Source organism: Protopterus annectens, chromosome 2.part0 (assembly GCF_019279795.1).
Source record: "Protopterus annectens isolate FY-2018-M chromosome 2.part0, PAN1.0, whole genome shotgun sequence".
Lineage (NCBI taxonomy): Eukaryota > Metazoa > Chordata > Ceratodontiformes > Protopteridae > Protopterus > Protopterus annectens.
The window spans coordinates 1,172,661,733-1,172,678,856 of record NC_056728.1 but is presented as its reverse complement, the minus strand read 5'-3'; the positions used below and the strand labels follow the sequence as shown (position 1 = coordinate 1,172,678,856).

Genomic DNA, 17,124 nt, shown 5'->3' with positions numbered 1-17,124 from the left:
TAATTAAAAAAAGGTAATAAGGCATAAAGTGCATCACAGAACATCCAGATTCTCAGAGCTTCTGGAGTTCTAATGGTCCCCACAGCCATAACTTGCAACTGTCCACGTGGAGAGACACCTGTAATTTGTTTTCAGACTTTTGATCTTTTTCTACTAAATCTGGAAATTGTTGTTTTGTTCTTTCTTGCCCTCTCATTGCTTCATATCTTCAAGTCTCTACCCCAGTGTGTCCATTCATAGCTGAATCTATCATCTCCTCCTCTTTCCAGTTTTGGGCCAGGCCAGTGTGGAGTCTAAGGATGTCCTTGGGGGGAGGAGGGGAGGTCTCACCAACAACAGCGTCCATGAGGGGGAGAGATTTTTTGTGTTATGACATACCTTCTTTGTTGTTATTTTCACTTCCCTCACAATCAAACATCAGACACATTTATGAGTAGAGATTTTTTGGTGGTGGAGGTATGGAGACAGAACAACTTGAAGTATGCTGTTGTGTTTGTTCTTTCAGTTTCATCCCAGTCTGACATCAGACTGGGGCACAGAAGGTAGCTGTCTATGCGGGGGGCTAGGGTTGAGGAGACATTCTCCCTATATGTTTGACAGAAGCCACTTGAAGTATGGGACTGTGACACTTTGTGCTTTCATCCAAATCTAACACCAGAGGGATACACAGAAGGTGACTATCTTTTTAGAGGGTTGGGAGGCAGGCATTATTCCCAAATATGATGTATTTATCCTCACAAAATTTTTAGTTTGAACAGCTATTTTGTCTAACAGAACTTATTTCTTCTTTTAAAGAAGAAACAATAAAACTGAATTTCTTTTGTTGCTCATGCTTTTTGTTCAGGCCGTCACTGAATCAAAAGGATGGAAACAAGCTCTAAAAAATAAAAATAAGTAAATAAAATTAAAATGCATCATCTATAACCCAGTGGCTTCAGGGGGGTCTTGTGGCCCTGAGGTTCCTGGCCTATTTTTTTTTTTTATTCTGCAGTTATTACAGTGCATCTTTGGCCACTTAGATTGTGTTGAAAGGATTTATGAAAATAAGTTGCATAGCAATACTGATTTCTTTTCTTGCTTATGATTTTTGATTATGCTACCAGTGGATCAAAAACCCAGTGACCCCTGGCCTAACTTGATTGTTTATTCTGGATTTATTAAAGTGCAGTGAAAAGATGCAGGAAGAAGCAAAGTTGAAGAGTAAAGACTAAATTTCTTTCTTTAGGCAGGATTTTTGTTTAGGCCATCAGTGGGTCAAAATCACTGAGATAAACTCTGCAACTTACTAGCTTTACCTCAGAACATCTATGACCGCATGCCATGTAGGGGACTAATTCTGATCCCTTGACTTAATTCAATTATTTCCTTCACAGATAAGTATCTGTCCATCCATCCACAACCCCTTTTTCCATTTTTTTGCACATAGGGTCGGGGTGTCACTTCAGTGACAGTCATCTAGAGCCAAGGTTTACACTGCTGGGTGGCTAGCCCTCCTGTAGTAATTCTTCCACACCACACACATCCATACCTGTGTTCAATTTAGAATGTCCAGTCCACCTACTGTATGTCTTTGGAATGTGGGAGGAAACCGGAGTACCCAGACGAAACTCTCACAAACACAGGGAAGACATACAGACTTGGCACAGAAGGCACCCCAGCTGAGGATTAAACCAGGGATCCTCGTGCTGTGAGGTGACAACACTATCTGCTGTGCCACTGTACTACCCACAGATATTAAAGTGTCATCTGGCCCAATTAGGGTATGTTGCAAGGATGCAGTTAAAAGATAAAGAGCAAGACAAATTGGGCAGAAAAGATATAAAAAACTTATCTGGATAATTTGGGAAGGGTGCAATGGTGGTGGTCATGATAGGCAGACTGGGAGATGGAGGTAGTGGGGGATGTGTGTGGGAGGACAGCAGTGAGCATTGTAGGGTGTTGTAGAGCCCTTTTCCAAGAACAGTGTTTCACCCTGTCAGTGATGATCTGGAACAGATGAAATATTGACTAGAAGATTGTCCTGACATGGGCTGGAGGATTGTCCTGACATGGGCTACAGGTGTAAGAAGCTTGAGCATTTCGCTGAGCATGAGAAGAGTGGTGTCAATGTTTCCTATCTGATGTGGATTACTGGTAAGTAAAGCTTACAAGGGTGCTGTATCCAGTGGTGCAGTATATTCCCCAGTAGTTTGGGGCAGTTGTGCCTTGCAGCTAGGGCAACAGTAACTCTCTTGCTTTATAGGAGCGGTATGATGCAGACTTTTTCTATTTATATTTAGGCATTTGGATCTCTGAATGAAAAAAATTAGATGACAAATGTCATACCATGGATATTATAAGGACAGAAATCATTTTGTCTTCTCCCCAGTAGCTGTAAATTTTCTTTTTTCTACTTCACTGCATTGGGTTGGGAGGCATCATTAGCAGAAACTTGGTCATTTTGTTCCTTAGAGTACCTATGTATGGGGATCCATTTTGACAATTGCACATAGTATGAAGTGGTAGATGAGTATTCCACAAGATAAGCAGGTGCATTCAATAGGGTGAAGGCTGAAAAGTCCCCAGGTCCCAAGAAAAGCTGATCTTGCAGTTAAAATCAATTTGATGGACTCAAAAGGTTGTAGGACCATGAGAAACAAGTATATCCCTATACAGAATTGCCCAATTGATCAAAATGCTAAAGATAATGTAGACTTTTTTTCTATTTTTTGATGAAGGAAAAATACAGGTGAGGAGCTTGTGGCTGTAGAATTAAAACAAAACTGACAGCAGGATGTAAAGTACTATATAATGATTGCATCCCCATCCAAACAAACCCATTATCTCCTATAGTGCCCCTTTTTCATATTTCCAGTTAACACTCATAGCTTTTTATATTATATTATATTATATTATAGGTTCATAGGTCAGTACTAGGCTATCTGCCCATGGGCATTTATAAGCCTAGCCACAGAGTGCTGGCTTTTGCCTCCCCATTAGATTAGTAACCTGGGCCTCTGTCAACAGGGCTCCTGAAGTGATCCCAGGGTAGAACTTATGATTACCCATTAACTCATCAAGATTTCTCTTGAAGAGGGTCAGAGAGGAGCTCTGTCGAATATGGATTGGGATTCTATTCCAGAGTGAGGGGAGTTGCTGGGACAGGAATCTAGCCCTCCAGCATGTCCTGTTTATTGTTGTACATAGGTTCAAGTCGCTAGAACGAGTGATTCTGAGGGATCTCGTTCTTTTGAGGTGAAGCATGTCCATTAGTTCAGGGTTTGACATGGCCCTATAGGTTAGGCATAGGTCACCTCTGAGCAGACGGTAAGCGGCTGAGAAGAGCTGGAGCTTTTTTAGTCATGCTTCATAGGGTAATTGTTTAAGGCCCTTAATCCTCTTAGTGAGGTACTTCTGTGGTCTTTCTAGTTGTTGCAGGTGTCTAGTGTGGTACATCCCAAATGGGGCATTGTACTCTATTATGGGCCTAATGAGTGAGGAGTAAAGGGGCATAATCACCTCCTTGGATCTGGATGAGAAACCCTTTGTGATCAGGTGTGCCACATAGAAGGATTTCCTGACCGTTTTGGCTATGTGGTTATCAGAGGAGAGCATGCTATCTACTTGGGTACCCAGGTCCCTAATTACTTCTTCTGTACTTAGTGGATTCCCATCTATGTGGTAGTTTGTAGGTAATGAGATTACTATGCATTTTTTGGCATTTAGCTTGAGACCGTGACTTTGACACCAGGTGTTTGTCTCTGTGAGACCCTTTTGCAGGATGTCTGTGTCAGCTGGAGAGTCAATTATTGCACCCAATTTACAGTCATCTGCGAACTTGGTTAGCCACAGTCCATCCACCTTTGCCTGTACTTCGGAGAAATATATACCGAACAGGAGGGGTCCCAGGACTGAGCCCTGCGGGACTCCGCTTGTGACTGGTTTAGAGTCAGACATGGCGCCTGCCACTCTTACCATGTGGGTTCTGTCTGAAAGCCAGTTGGCAACCCATCTCGTGACATAGGGGTTAATATTTAAGCTGGTGAGTTTGTCTATGATTCCTGAGTGTGGGATGGTTTTGAACACCTTAGCAAGGTCCAGATATGCTGTGTGGACCACCTTCCCTTCATCTATGGCCTTGGTGACTGTTTCGAAGAAGTCGACCAAGTTCACGAGGCATGATCTGCCTTTAACAAAGCCAAACTGGGTGGGGTCTTGTGTCTGGAGGTTCCCACTATCCCTGTTAATGAGCTCCATGATAATGCATTCCATGGCTTTGCAGACCAAGCTAGTCAAGCGATAGTTCCCAGGGTCAGTTGTGGCACCACCTTTGTGGAGTGGCACGACTGTTGCTGTACGCCATTCTTTGGGTACATAGCCTTTAGAGAGGTTAAGTTTGAATAGTGATTTGAGATGGGTTAGTTCATTTTGAAGCTCGTGTAAGACGCAACCTGGGATAGCATCTGGTCCCATTGATGCTGTGTTTTTGGCCTTTGCAAGGGCGGTCTTTACTTGTGTATCTGAGATATCTGGAGTGCCACATTCTTCCGGGATGGGTGCTAGCCCATTTGGTGGAGAGGGGGGGGGGTGAAGTTTTCACTGAACTTGTCAGCCAGGATGTTGGCAATGTCAGTTGGTTCAGTGTATTTATGGCCATTATGCACTAGTTCGGAGCATATCTGAGAGTTTGCCCCTAGACTCTTGACATAGTTAAAGAAGGCCTTGTGGTTATCCTTAGAGTCATTGGCTATTTTTCTTTTGAAGTTGGCCTTGGATGATTTAATGAGGGCGTGCAGTTTTTTACTGATGTTAATCAGAGATGCCTTCTTATTTTGGGATTTTATTCGATCTTGCAAGAGTTTCCTCCTTCTGTTGTAAAGTTTACTTATGGCTTGGGTCCACCAGACTGGCTTCCTCGGGAGTTGGTCTTGGTTTTACTTGGGATGGCTAGGTCCATGCATTCTTGAAGGTGTTCATAGAATGCACTTGTAAAGGATTCTGCCGATGGGTCATCATTTTCCATTTGATTGGGAGCTTTGAAACTTCCCACCTCAGTCTTGAGGATTATGAAGTTGGCTTTAGAGAAGCTTTTTACCTTGATTTCCTTGACTGGGAGGGGGGGTGTCGGGATGTGGATGTCCAGTGTGATTAGTTTGTGATCTGATCTTACCAATGACGAGTTTAACTCAGGTTTGGAACATAGGTTCCCCATGTTGGTGATGACCAGGTCCAGTATGTTGCCACCTGTTGTGGGAGTGGTGACCAGCTGTTCAAGGGAGTTTGAGTTTATAAACTCAAGAAAGCATTGGGCTAGGGCGTTTGAGCTTGAGTAGTCTTCCCAGTCAATGTTTGGATAGTTGAAGTCACCCAGTAGCATGGTGTTGGGTAGAATCTTCATACTTTCTAATGTTCTCAGGAATGCTGCATGAGGTTCCTGAGACAAGGTGGGAGATCTGTAGCAAGCTATAAATTGAACAGTCAATTTACCCGCTGTCAATTGCACTTGGAAGGTCTCAGATTCCGCGTGCTGTGCTACTAACCTGGAGGTGTGGGTGTTCTTGATGAATATGGACACACCTCCTTTTGTGTTCCGGTCCTGGTTTTGGGACCTAAAGGTATGGTAGGAGTTGTAGCCTGGTAGTGCTGGGGTGCTCTTTGGAGCCTTGAACCAGGTTTCTGTCACTGCACATACGTCGATTTCTTCCATACTAAGGAGAGCCTTGAGTGCGTGCATTTTGAGGTTTAGACTTCTGGCGTTGAGCAGCATTACCCTCAGTTTTTGTTTATTATTGTTGTTTATGGAGGCGGGTTTGTCTTTTGAGCCTTGCCTAAAAAAGGCAGTATTGGGGCGGCAAGAGTCTTGGCCAGTATTTGAAAGCCCAGGGGCGACAGGTGCAAGCCGTCTCTGGCGAAGCAACGTGGCTTATCAAGCATGTCGTCCCAGTACTGGATCCCCTTTGAATGACACCAGTAGTTTTACCAATTGTTGAGACTGATAATTTTTTCTTCGTATGCTGGCATCATTTTGGGTGAGGGCAGGATGTTACTCAGAGTCATACCAGCCTGGGCTACATGGTCAGAGAGCTCCTCCATGTCTCTTTTCATGTAGTCTAGGGAGGTACGTCTCAGGTCATTTACTCCAACATGTACAATGACAGAGTCATATTTGTACTTGTGGAGTGACCTGAGTGCATGTGTTATGTGGCAGATTTTGGCACCCGACAGGCAGCTTACGGTAATCTTCTCCTGGCTTAGTCTAGTGAGTGGGACGTCTGTGTGCCTGAATATAGAATCACCGATTACTAATGTGTTATTTAGCCTTAGGGGCTGTTTTTGCTTGGCACACTGACATTGTGACATATGTGTTACCTGGTTTCTGTTGTGGGGTGGGGGTTGCTTTGGTGTATGCTTAGGAGGTCGCTGTTGTTTAGGCAGGTTCTTATTTAGAGCCTCCGAGTATGTTTTTGCGTGTTTCTGAGAGTTGTTTTCTGGTGCAGCTATGGCTGGTCTATGTGAGTCTGGTAATGTGGTGCTAGTGTTGCCCTTCTCCTTGTGACTGGTTGATCCAGTCATGGGTTGAGAGAGATTAGCCTCCAGTTTGGCTGTGTAGCTGCATCTCTCATATATGTTTGTGTTGGTTGGGAGGAGAAGGGGGTTGTCTGTGTACATGAGGCAATTGTAACATTGTCTCAGGATGCCCAGATTCACTAGCTGGACCAGAGAGCACACCTGAAGCTGTCCCTTGAACATGCCTGAATAGATGGTTGGGACTGTATTGCTGATTGGATGAGTAAAGAGCCTTATACTTCCTGAGTATAGGGCTGAAGTGCAAGCTGTAAGCTAGTGCTAGTTTTAGTGAGTTTTAGTAAGTGCCGGTCTTAAATTGCCTTATTTCTAGTGCTGGGTTGAAGTGTTTCAAAGGAAAAACTGAAGTGCAGACTTCGTGGAGCCTGTGTAAATAAGGTTTATAACAGGGTTTCCTGTATACCATAGTACTACAGGTGCCTAGTTTAACAAGGACAGTGACGTCCAAGTAGTCTATATTTTCTCGTGAATATTTTATGGTAAATTTTAAAAAAATCAATACTATTATTAATTCTCTCATGAAATTGTAGTAAAGACATTTCATCACCCTGCCACAGAATAAACAGGTCATCCACAAACCTTTTATAATATATTATTTGGAGGGTTGATAGCAGATGTTCTAGCTCCCAGGCTACCATTACTAAGTTGGCATATGTATTGGCGCAGCTGGTACCCATTGCTATGCCAGTAGTTTGTTTATAGCAAATGTTTTGAAATAGAAAAATATTATTATCAAGGACTATTTCTAACAGCATGCATAATAAATCTGCTTTATTTTTATCCACCAATTTTTGTTCTATCATTAAAGTTTTCACCATATCTAACACTTTATTATTTGGAATTGACGTAAATAGGGCAACCACGTCAAGAGTAACCAATATAATATCACTAAAATTATCTATTCCAATTGTAGTGTCATAAAGGCTAGTTAAGAATTGTTCAGTATCTCTTAGTACATAATCATAATTAGTTAGCACTTTCTTTAACTCTACATCTAAATAAATCAATATACGTTCAGTTAACCAATTAGATCCAGCAACTATTGGCCTAAATGGCGGGAGTAGAGCATTTTTATGAATTTTTGGTAGCCCCTTGCAACCTAGGTATAAGTGGAAATTCAACAATGCAATACTTAAAAAAATTCCTTGGTTATTAAACTCATATGTAGACATTCTTCCAATGTACAAAAAATCCTATGTTGCATATCATGTACTACATCTATTGAAATTTCTTGATAAGTGCTATCCTGTTGTAGCATATTTACAATGGTAGAAAAATAATATTGAGCATCCATAACAACAATAGGACCCCCTTTATCTGAGGGTCTAATAACAATTTCATGATTATCCCTAAGCTTATGAAGTGCTACTTTTTCATATTTAGTAAGATTGTGTACATAATCATTACATTGAAAGACACTATTATTATAGATATTGTTTTCACATGCTTTCTATGTAGCTAAGACTAATCGCTCCCTTCGTGAACGAATTAGGGATCATATGTATTGTGCATCTAAGGGATTCATTTACAGTGCCCTAGCGAAACATACTTTATATCTCTGAGAGAAACATCAGTTTCGCTTTCAAGTACTGCAACTACAAGAAATAAGCGAAAGAATGGGTGACTTAGTTAATAACACAGAAACCTTAGAGAGTAAATGGATTTTAAAGCTAGGTGCACATAGGGGGCATGGTCTTAATGACACAGTCCCTTTAAAACCTATACTAAAAAGTAGAAGGCTAAAATGAAATTAATTATTTATATTTACATTTATATTTATTTTTATATTGATATATTATCTCATTCATTCATATACACTGTTGTTAAGGCATTTTATTGTTTAATATCAGATTATATATTCCCCTTATTGCTAGGTTGTGATAGTTATGTTTTTAATGCATTTTACTGAGCACTTCGTGTTTAGGAATCAGGCTAGCAGATGAAATTTACTTTTAAATGAATTGAATGATTATCAGCTTTGTTTAATTGATTAATTGTTTTAGCTTAACTATAGGCTACCTTTTAATTGTTTTAGTGTTTCAGCTACTATTTAAGTAAGGAATGAAAGATTTTTGAATATACGTCTGATGAAGTGGATTTTTATTGCCGTGAAAGCGCTTACGTTTCTTTTGGCCTAATAAACATTTGGATTTTGTATATTATTATTTTATCCTGTTGCCTTCCTGATTTTTACCTTGGCTGGGTGTGTTCGTATCTACATTTGGATTCACTTGTGTCTAAGTTTTGGTGGTTGTTTCTTGAATTTAAATAACATGTTTATGGAAAGGGGTTACCCCAAGGCGAATGTGGATAGGGTGATAGATGAAAAAAAAGAGGTTGTAAGCAATGCCCAAATATTTACAGGGAAAATAGTATTCTATTGTATAACGGTATATACAGTAGAGTATACTATCGCAAGGGGAATTGCAACAAAAAAATGACCGTATACTTGGCAACCTTCACAGAGTGTCCGGCATTTTATGTTGGAAAAACGGAAAGGGCCTTGAAGGAAAGAATGTTTGAACATTCATATGATATCAAAAATAAGAAGGAAGCCAGTGCACTGTATAAACATTCTTTGACATGTGTTGGATTTAAAGGTTTTTAATTTGGTATAATTGATATGGTGGGAATTAATAATAGAAGGGGTGATGTTAAAAATGTGTTGTTAAACAAAGAACTGAAATGGCAGTTGAGGTTAAGGTCTAATTTCCCCCCAGGTTTGAATGAATATATTTCTATCAAACCAGTATTAGTGACAAAAGCGATAGAAGTATAGTCAGTAAAAGAAGGTTACAACAATTTAATTGTATTTTATTTTATTTTATTCATTGACTTTTGTTAAAAATGTATTAGTATTGAAAATTTTAATAATGCATTTTAAATGTTTTGCACTGATGGATATGTAATGAGTAATTATCATTGAATTTCAAGCTGAAATTTGAAAAGGGACCATATTGCTTTAAAACATTAATTGATTTTAATTGCATTTAGTGCATATGATATAAAATGGTTGAGTTCAAAGCTTTGTTTGTATCTGATGAAGTCTTGACTTTCAAGACGAAAGCACTTGTATTCAAGAATAAATTATTTGGCACTTGCTTGTGGTATTGGGCCTCTATTGTGATTTTTGAGTTTCATAATTATTCTGGTGTTCCAGTGTCTTTTTCTGTTAGTTATTCGGCAGGAGTACTTCATGCTCTGGATTTCCCACCCTCCTTTTATGGGCATTCCTCAGCCTCCTCGGGAACAACTTACTTTTTCCCAGAGGTTCTTCGAGATCTCTTGTGTCATGGTACTATTCAAGAGATGCTTGTGTCCCAAAGGGGGAAAGAGTTTTATTTGTAAGGAGGTGTTTCTAGTGCCCAGAAAAGAATGTACTTGGAAACCTATTCTAGACTTCCCTCATCTAAGTACCTTTCTAAAGGTGCCTTCCTTTCAGATGTTGTCCCTTCAGTCCCTTTTTCTCTCTTGATCCCTCAGGCCTTTCTGGTGTCTCTGTATCTCAAGGATGCTTATCTCTATATTCTGATCCATCCTCTTTTCAGGAGATTTTTTGTTTCTCTGTTGCTTCCTGGCATTTTCAGTTTGATGCTTTGCCCTTTGGTCTTTCTACTGCTCCAAGGGTATTTACCAAATGCCTTGCTCCTGTGATTGTGTTTTGCAGGCTTCAAGGGATCCATACTTTTCCTTGTTTGGATGACCTGCTGATTCAGGCTTCCTCTCCAGAGGTCCTTTTGCAAAATCTTCATTTTACCATTTCTCTTCTTCAGAGCCTGGGGTTCACAATAAACTTCAAGTCTTCCCTGACACATTCTCATACCTTTCTGGGTTGCAGGATTCAAATGGTGCCCATGCTGGCTTCCCTGCCTCCTCCAAAGGCCTTGGCTCTCATTTCTTTTTTTTCAAACTCTTCTTCCCCTGGCCTCCATTTCAGCCAGGGAATTTCTGAGAGCTCTGGGGTTCGTGGCTTCCACCATTCCAATGCTCCTTCTGGCCAGACTCCACGAAGAAATTGATTTCTAAAGTCGGTGTAGCTTCAGCATGTGCATCCTCCAGACGTTTCAGTTCCTCTTCTCCCGTATCTCAAGAAAGAACTTCTGTGGTAGATTCAGCAGTTGTCTCTGAATCCAGGGCTCCCTTTTCAGCCTCTTCTTCCCTCTCAGGATCTGTTCACAGACTCTTCAGATGTAGGATGAGGAGCAACGTTTGGCTCCCTGATGGTTCAGGGAGTGTGGTCGCCTCATCAGCGGAAGGAGCACGTCAACATCAAAGAGATGAGAGCTGTTATGCTGGCTCTTCAGGCCTTTCATCCTCTCTTCTCTCTGGGGCCTCTCAAGGTATTCACAGACAGTACCACAGTTATGTTTATTTCAACAAACAGCTGGCATTTCTGGTATGGGGTCTGGCTATCAAGTATCCAGTGACTCTTCAGGCAGTTTATATTCCTTCTGATCAGAACATTGTGGCAGACACTCTGAGCAGGTCCTTCACTTAATCCCATGCATGGATGTTTCACAGGGATGTGTTTCTGGACATTGTTCACCAGTGGGGTACTCCTCAAGTAGATCTCTTTGCCTCCTCTCTGAACAGACAACCTCTATTTTGTGCCAGAGCCCCAGGTCCTTTGGTATGGAAGGTGAATGCCCCTTCATTTTCTTAGAAGGGGATGTTTCTTTATGCATTCCCTCCCCTTGATCTCATTCTGAAAGCCTTGTTCAAGATTCAACAGGATGCTCCCAAAATCTTGTTGGTGACTCCCTTTTGGCTGTGACAGCACTGGTTCCCTCTACTTCTGCATCTAGCCAAGGGCAATCATCAAGACAAGAGGTCTCTCATCCATCCCCACCTGTCCACATTTCAACTGACATTGTGGTTGATAGGATTTTGATCACTCATAGACACCTTTTTTTCTGAGGATGTGCTGGGTCCTGCAGGAGGCCAGGAAACCTACTACTAGGAAATCCTACTTATCTAAATGGAAGAGGTTTTCTATTTGGTGCCTTTCTCATGACTTGGACTCACTTTCTGTGGATGTTCCTTTGGTTCTCTCTTATTTGTGTGTGCTGCTCAATGCTGGTTTGGCCTATTCTTCTGTTAAGACCCACTTATCAGCTCTTTCTTCTTGTCTGCCTTTAAATCCCCCGTTAGCTTCTAGATTTGAGGCTAAGCAATTTCTTAAAGGTGTACTTAATATTAGACCTCCCAGGAAGCCTGTTCCTCCTCACTGCGATCTTAATTTTATTCTCGAAAAATTGACTGTGGCTCCTTTTGATCCTGCTGTTTCAGCTTCCTTGCAACATTGTTCTTGGAAGACAGCTGTTTTGTTAACTTTTACTTTTGCCAGATGGGTGTCCGAGTTGCAAGCCCTTATGGCTTGTCCACCTTTTTTGATATTTCATGAGGACAGGGTGTCCTTGCATACTAATCCTTCTTTCATGCCCAAGGTGGTTAATGAGTTGTCGCTTAATCAGTCTACTTTTTCCCCCTGTCTGCAATCTAACACCAAGAGAGTGCTGCATACCTTAAATGTGGATAGACAGCTCAGATTGTATTTGGATAAAACTACAGCTATCAGAAAATCTGACCAGTTGTTTGTTTCATTTCATCCTAGGCCTTTGTGTTTGGCTGTTTCCAAGCAAACTATTTCTACTTGGATTTCAAAGGCTATTTCCTTTTGTGACACTTTTCATGGTGAGATCCTTCCTTCTTCTGTAAAGACTCATGCTACTAGAGCTGTGGCTTCTTCTACTGCTTTTTTCAGAGGCTTACACACTCATTCTGTTCTTGAAGCTGCTACCTAGACTTCTGTGCATACCTTCACCAAACATTACCAGTAGGTTGGTATCTCCAGAGCTAGCGCTGGTTTTGCTGATACAATTCTTCATGGCTTCTTAGAGGGCTCTACTGCTGCTTCCTCTTCCTAAGTTCCTTCTTGTGCTTTGGCACTCTCCCATCACTAATGAATACTGCAGCTGTGAATATAAGGACATAGTACAGCTGTGTAAAATCTTACCATAACGGTAGATGTCCTTGACTTCACCACTGTAGTATTCACCCCCTCCATCTCTTTTTTTTTTTCCTGGATGTGCAGGTTCTCCTTGGTTTTCGTTGGTCTGCTGTTCCTACTGGGGCAATCGGTTCTGAGGAAGGTATGCCTGAACATCACCTATATGCCCTACGCTATGCAAGGACTGTATAGGTGATGTTCAGCATGCCTTAAAGCAATGGTAGACTTTGGTAAACTGGCTGGACGGGCTTCATGGCAGGGAATCCCCATTTGTAATGAACACTGCAGTGGTGAAGGCAAGGATATCTGCCGTTATGGTAAGATTTTACACAACTGTACTTTTCAGCAGAGGCTCGGGGAGAAAAACTCCATTTGCTTACATTGCATTATACTAAGTTCCAGTTAAACACAGAGTAGTTACAGTTCTATTCATGTTTATACACAAACAGTAGTTTAATTTATACATTCTAAGATTCTACAGAGGTGGAAGTTACTAAAGAGAAAGCTCACATGCAACTTAGTGAATTGTACAGGTAGCAGTTATTTAAAAAAATGTTTTGTCCAGGATTGGTTAAGGTGTTATTTAAGCAGTGGTTTAAAACTATTGAGTTTGTCAGAGAGTTTTGTTTGTGTGAGGAAACTATTCCATAGTTTAGCAACATATTGGGATTAGTGTGATTCCTCTGCAACATTATTTGACTTGAATTTGTTACTAGAAAGGAGGTCCCTTGTTGGACAGTAAGGTAGTAATAACTTTTGTAGTGTGGGGCATTTTTCTGGATGATGGATGAGTTTGTGTGCTGTAGTTAGTTGTATATATGAGGTCTATAGTATAAAGCTGAAAGCTCTGAACAGCGAATACAAGTACATTGACACATAAAGAGCGATGTACAAAAATAGCAAAACACGTATTGAGTGAAAATCAGAACATCAAATGTATTTGTTTGGCCAGCAGCATGATTCTGGGGATAAGGAAATATATCCTTTTCCCCACTGTAGTGTAGTCTCGGAGTTGGTATATTTAAGTAGGCGGGGTGTGGGGTGCAGCCCCCTTGCAAAAGTGTATCATTTTAGTTTTATTTAGTTAATTTACATATACCTGCATGGCCCTGTTGTTTAAAGAAACACGTTCGGTGTTCTGATTTTTTCGCTTAATACGTGTTTCGCTATTTTTGTACATCACTCTTTATGTGCCGATGTACTTGTATTCGCTCTTTAGAACTTTCGGCTTTATAATATAGACCCGTGAATATGTTAGGTAGTTGTGTAGTTCAAGCCAGTTTATTTGCTTTAAGCTGTGACAATGGTGAGTCTTATGAGGGAGACTGGTGGCAAATTTAGCTATTTTTATTATAGCAGGTGTCAAGTTTCTTTTTTTATTTATTTATTTTAAGAATTGTTTAAGTTTGTTAGGATAGGAGTGGCATATAATAGAGTCTGCAATAAGAAGGTGGTGGCTAGAGCTTTTCTTGCGGAATCTGTAAGCAATCCATTGATCCTATAAAGGGCACCTAATTTCTGGTGTGTAGATTTAATGGTATGCAGTATAAAATAGTCATATTTGAGATTGTCATCTGTTATAATGCCTAGAGGTTTACTGTGAGTTACAGTTTCAATTACAATATTGTTTGCTGACTTTATGGTAGATTGCTTTTGATTTTGGCAAATTTTTGAGGTGAAAAGCATTAGCTTACTTTTCTTGGGGTTGAGTAGGAGGTTTGATTTTTGAGCCAGGTTTGTACAGAGGACAATGATTTTTTTTTTTTTGGTAATGTCTTGGAGCTTATTTAATGTCGAGGGCACACATATTAATGTTGAGTCATTATACTGTGCTTGGTGAAACGTGACGTGATGGATTGTTTTGTTGATGCATCCCTAACCCATAGCACTACATATCACTTGGTTTAATTTCTCCATATGGTTAAGTTTTTAACTACATTGATAGGAATGGACCCCATTCATAAGTCATGACATAATTAAAATTCATGAAGTCAATATTGCTGCAGTCTTTGATGTCAGCATTCTTCTCAAGACCCACAATGTGCCCAGAAATGCCTCCTTCTGCATTTCATACATGCATACAAACATGTACACTTTTTCTGTTTCATTTCCCTTTTTTTTTCTTTTTTTTAATGTTCTAGATTTATATTTGTAGTTTAGAGTTCATAACCAGTCTAACAATTTCATGGAAGTCATTAAAACAGCAGACTATATATCTGTTTCAGTAAGCCTGACTTGCGTCATAATTCTCATAAATAAAAGAAAAAAATAAATAAAATGCATCAGGAAGAAAATAAGAGTGGAGTTTGTTGCTGCTTATCTCTTCCATGGCTTTAGTCTTTAAATGGGTAAAAATATCAACAGGTTCCTGAAAGTACTGTTTGCACCCATGCATGCTGTCCTAATGAAATGGTTACTTTATGGTTTATAACTGTGTTTCATTAAAATAATAACAGGTTAGATGTTAGTAAAAAATAGAAATAATTTAAAAACCAAGAACTGTATGTTGCTGCCCTAAGTTTGAATATGGACATTAGAATTATAACTACTGATAACATGTTATATTTATCATATCTGTTTAGGTCATCAAGTGTAAGGCTGCTGTTGCTTGGGAAGCAGGAAAAATATCCATTGAAGAAATAGAAGTTGCTCCTCCAAAAGCCCATGAGGTCCGCATTAAGGTAAATACAGAAACCAAACCTCTCTTACAGATCTCTAAAGCTGTTATGATTCCTCTCTCAAATGCATTTTCTTCTGTTTGGAGCTGAGAACTTTGAAATGCACTGGTTGTCTCATTTGATGAGTTGTGTTGTTAGTCCTTCCTTTTATAGCAGCAATCTCATTCTTATAAATGTATTTCAGAAGATGAATAAACTCAACTTTAAAGACAGGAGTAGATTGGGATTTCCAATTTTTAGTAACAATTTTCCTTGCTGTAGTGAGGATAGACCATAGTTAAAATGTTTGTTTTTTAGGAATGACTTCAGTAACAGAAACATTGAAAAGGATAAGGGAGTCAGATGTTATGCAGTTGTCATTCCATACAGCTTTAAAGATAAAGTCTAACCAAAATGGAAATATATATATATACAATCAGCATCAGGGTGCCCACATCTCCAGCATTTCATTTAATCATTCTTGTCCATTATTGCTAGTCAATGTGGGGTGAAAAAACATCTATGTAAAAATTTCCAAGTGTATACATGTCAGAACAGAAAACATGTGGATTCCTTCACTGACTGTAAACAAAGTTTTTTATCTTTTTCAGGGAATACTTGTTTATTAACTTCACTTCAATAATTCCAAAAAGAAACATCTGTTTTGCTAAAATCATTTCTGAAAATTTTGTAAGTATGGATGAAGTGATGTCCTTCATGGATGCATCTGCAGTCATAACAAATGGGTTGTCCTGTCGTCAGGCAGCCCTTCGGTCGGCCGGATTCCAAAGTCTGGGTCCGGCTTCGGCTGATGTCGCACTTCACCCGACGTCATCTCTGCTGGTCTTCGGGTATAAAGGCATCAGCCGACGCCATTTTCCTCAGTCTTTCTTGCCTCGTGGCGCCCGAAGCAGAAGCTGATCGCAAGTGCCGGTCGGTCAGATCCAGAGATTCCTACTACCGAATACTACTTCGAAGACTTCTAAAAAGCTAAGTACCCCGTTGGGGACTCTTTCTTGCCTCAGCCGATGTCAGAAAAAGTAAATAACTGTTTAACTTGTGGGAAACAAATACCTCATAAAGATTTCCACTCTTACTGTCTACCTTGTTTAGGCCCAGACCACGACGTAGCTGCCTGTTTAGCCTGTGCTTCCTTCAACCGACGAACGCTTAGGCGTCGGTCGGAGTTTGCTGAACAGTTTTTCGGCTCAGATTTTGCATACTTTATGCCGTCGGATCCTCCGACTACCCAAATAGTTAAAAAACGCAAAGAAAAAGACCGACACTCGCGGTCCGCGGTTTCGGCCGAAACCACGGTTAAGCAAGCCGCGAGTGTCTCGGTTTCGGCCGAAACCGAGAAAACCGGTCAATCTTCAGCCGAATCCATGACTACTACCGAGGCTCCTGCTACATTAGTTGAATCGGCCTCTGAAGTTTTGCCTACTACCGTGGTTTCCAGTGACTTATCTGACACCATCCCTTTGGATGTCTCTACCCCAGCACATGGTGCTGCTAGGCATCCTGCAGCCATGTCTATAAAGGCCTTTGCCAGGGCCAAAGCAGCCAAAACAGTTAAAATCAGTGCCTGTTAAGGCCCCCTCTCACAGACACACTTCTAGTTCTCAAATGCTTACTCTGGCAGAGGATTTAATCTCCTTAATTAGGGGATCCCAATCTCACCCAGACAGGGCCTCTCAGCCCCCAGAAAAGAGACCTAGGGCAGAACCACTCCAGCCTGAGTCCTCTGATGATTCTTCGGATGACTCAGACACTACAGACCAGCCAGAGGCTCCTTTTTCCACTTATGAAGATTCCGATGCTGATGAATCCATTCCATCCGCCTCTCCTCCAGAGGAATTTTCCTTTGGGGAAACCTTACATGCCATGAGAGAA

The 17,124-nt window shown here is 40.7% G+C and overlaps 1 protein-coding gene across 2 annotated transcripts in view; it reads left to right on the top strand.

The window, feature by feature from the left end:
* The window catches only part of LOC122793406 (alcohol dehydrogenase class-3-like), a 765,188-nt gene that overhangs the window by 73,669 nt on the left and 674,395 nt on the right, over positions 1-17,124 (top strand). For both annotated transcript variants that reach the window (XM_044061384.1, XM_044061383.1), the window contains exon 2: positions 15,157-15,255. In XM_044061384.1, the coding sequence (XP_043917319.1) occupies positions 15,157-15,255 (99 nt within the window). The remainder of the gene's footprint in view (positions 1-15,156; positions 15,256-17,124) is intronic.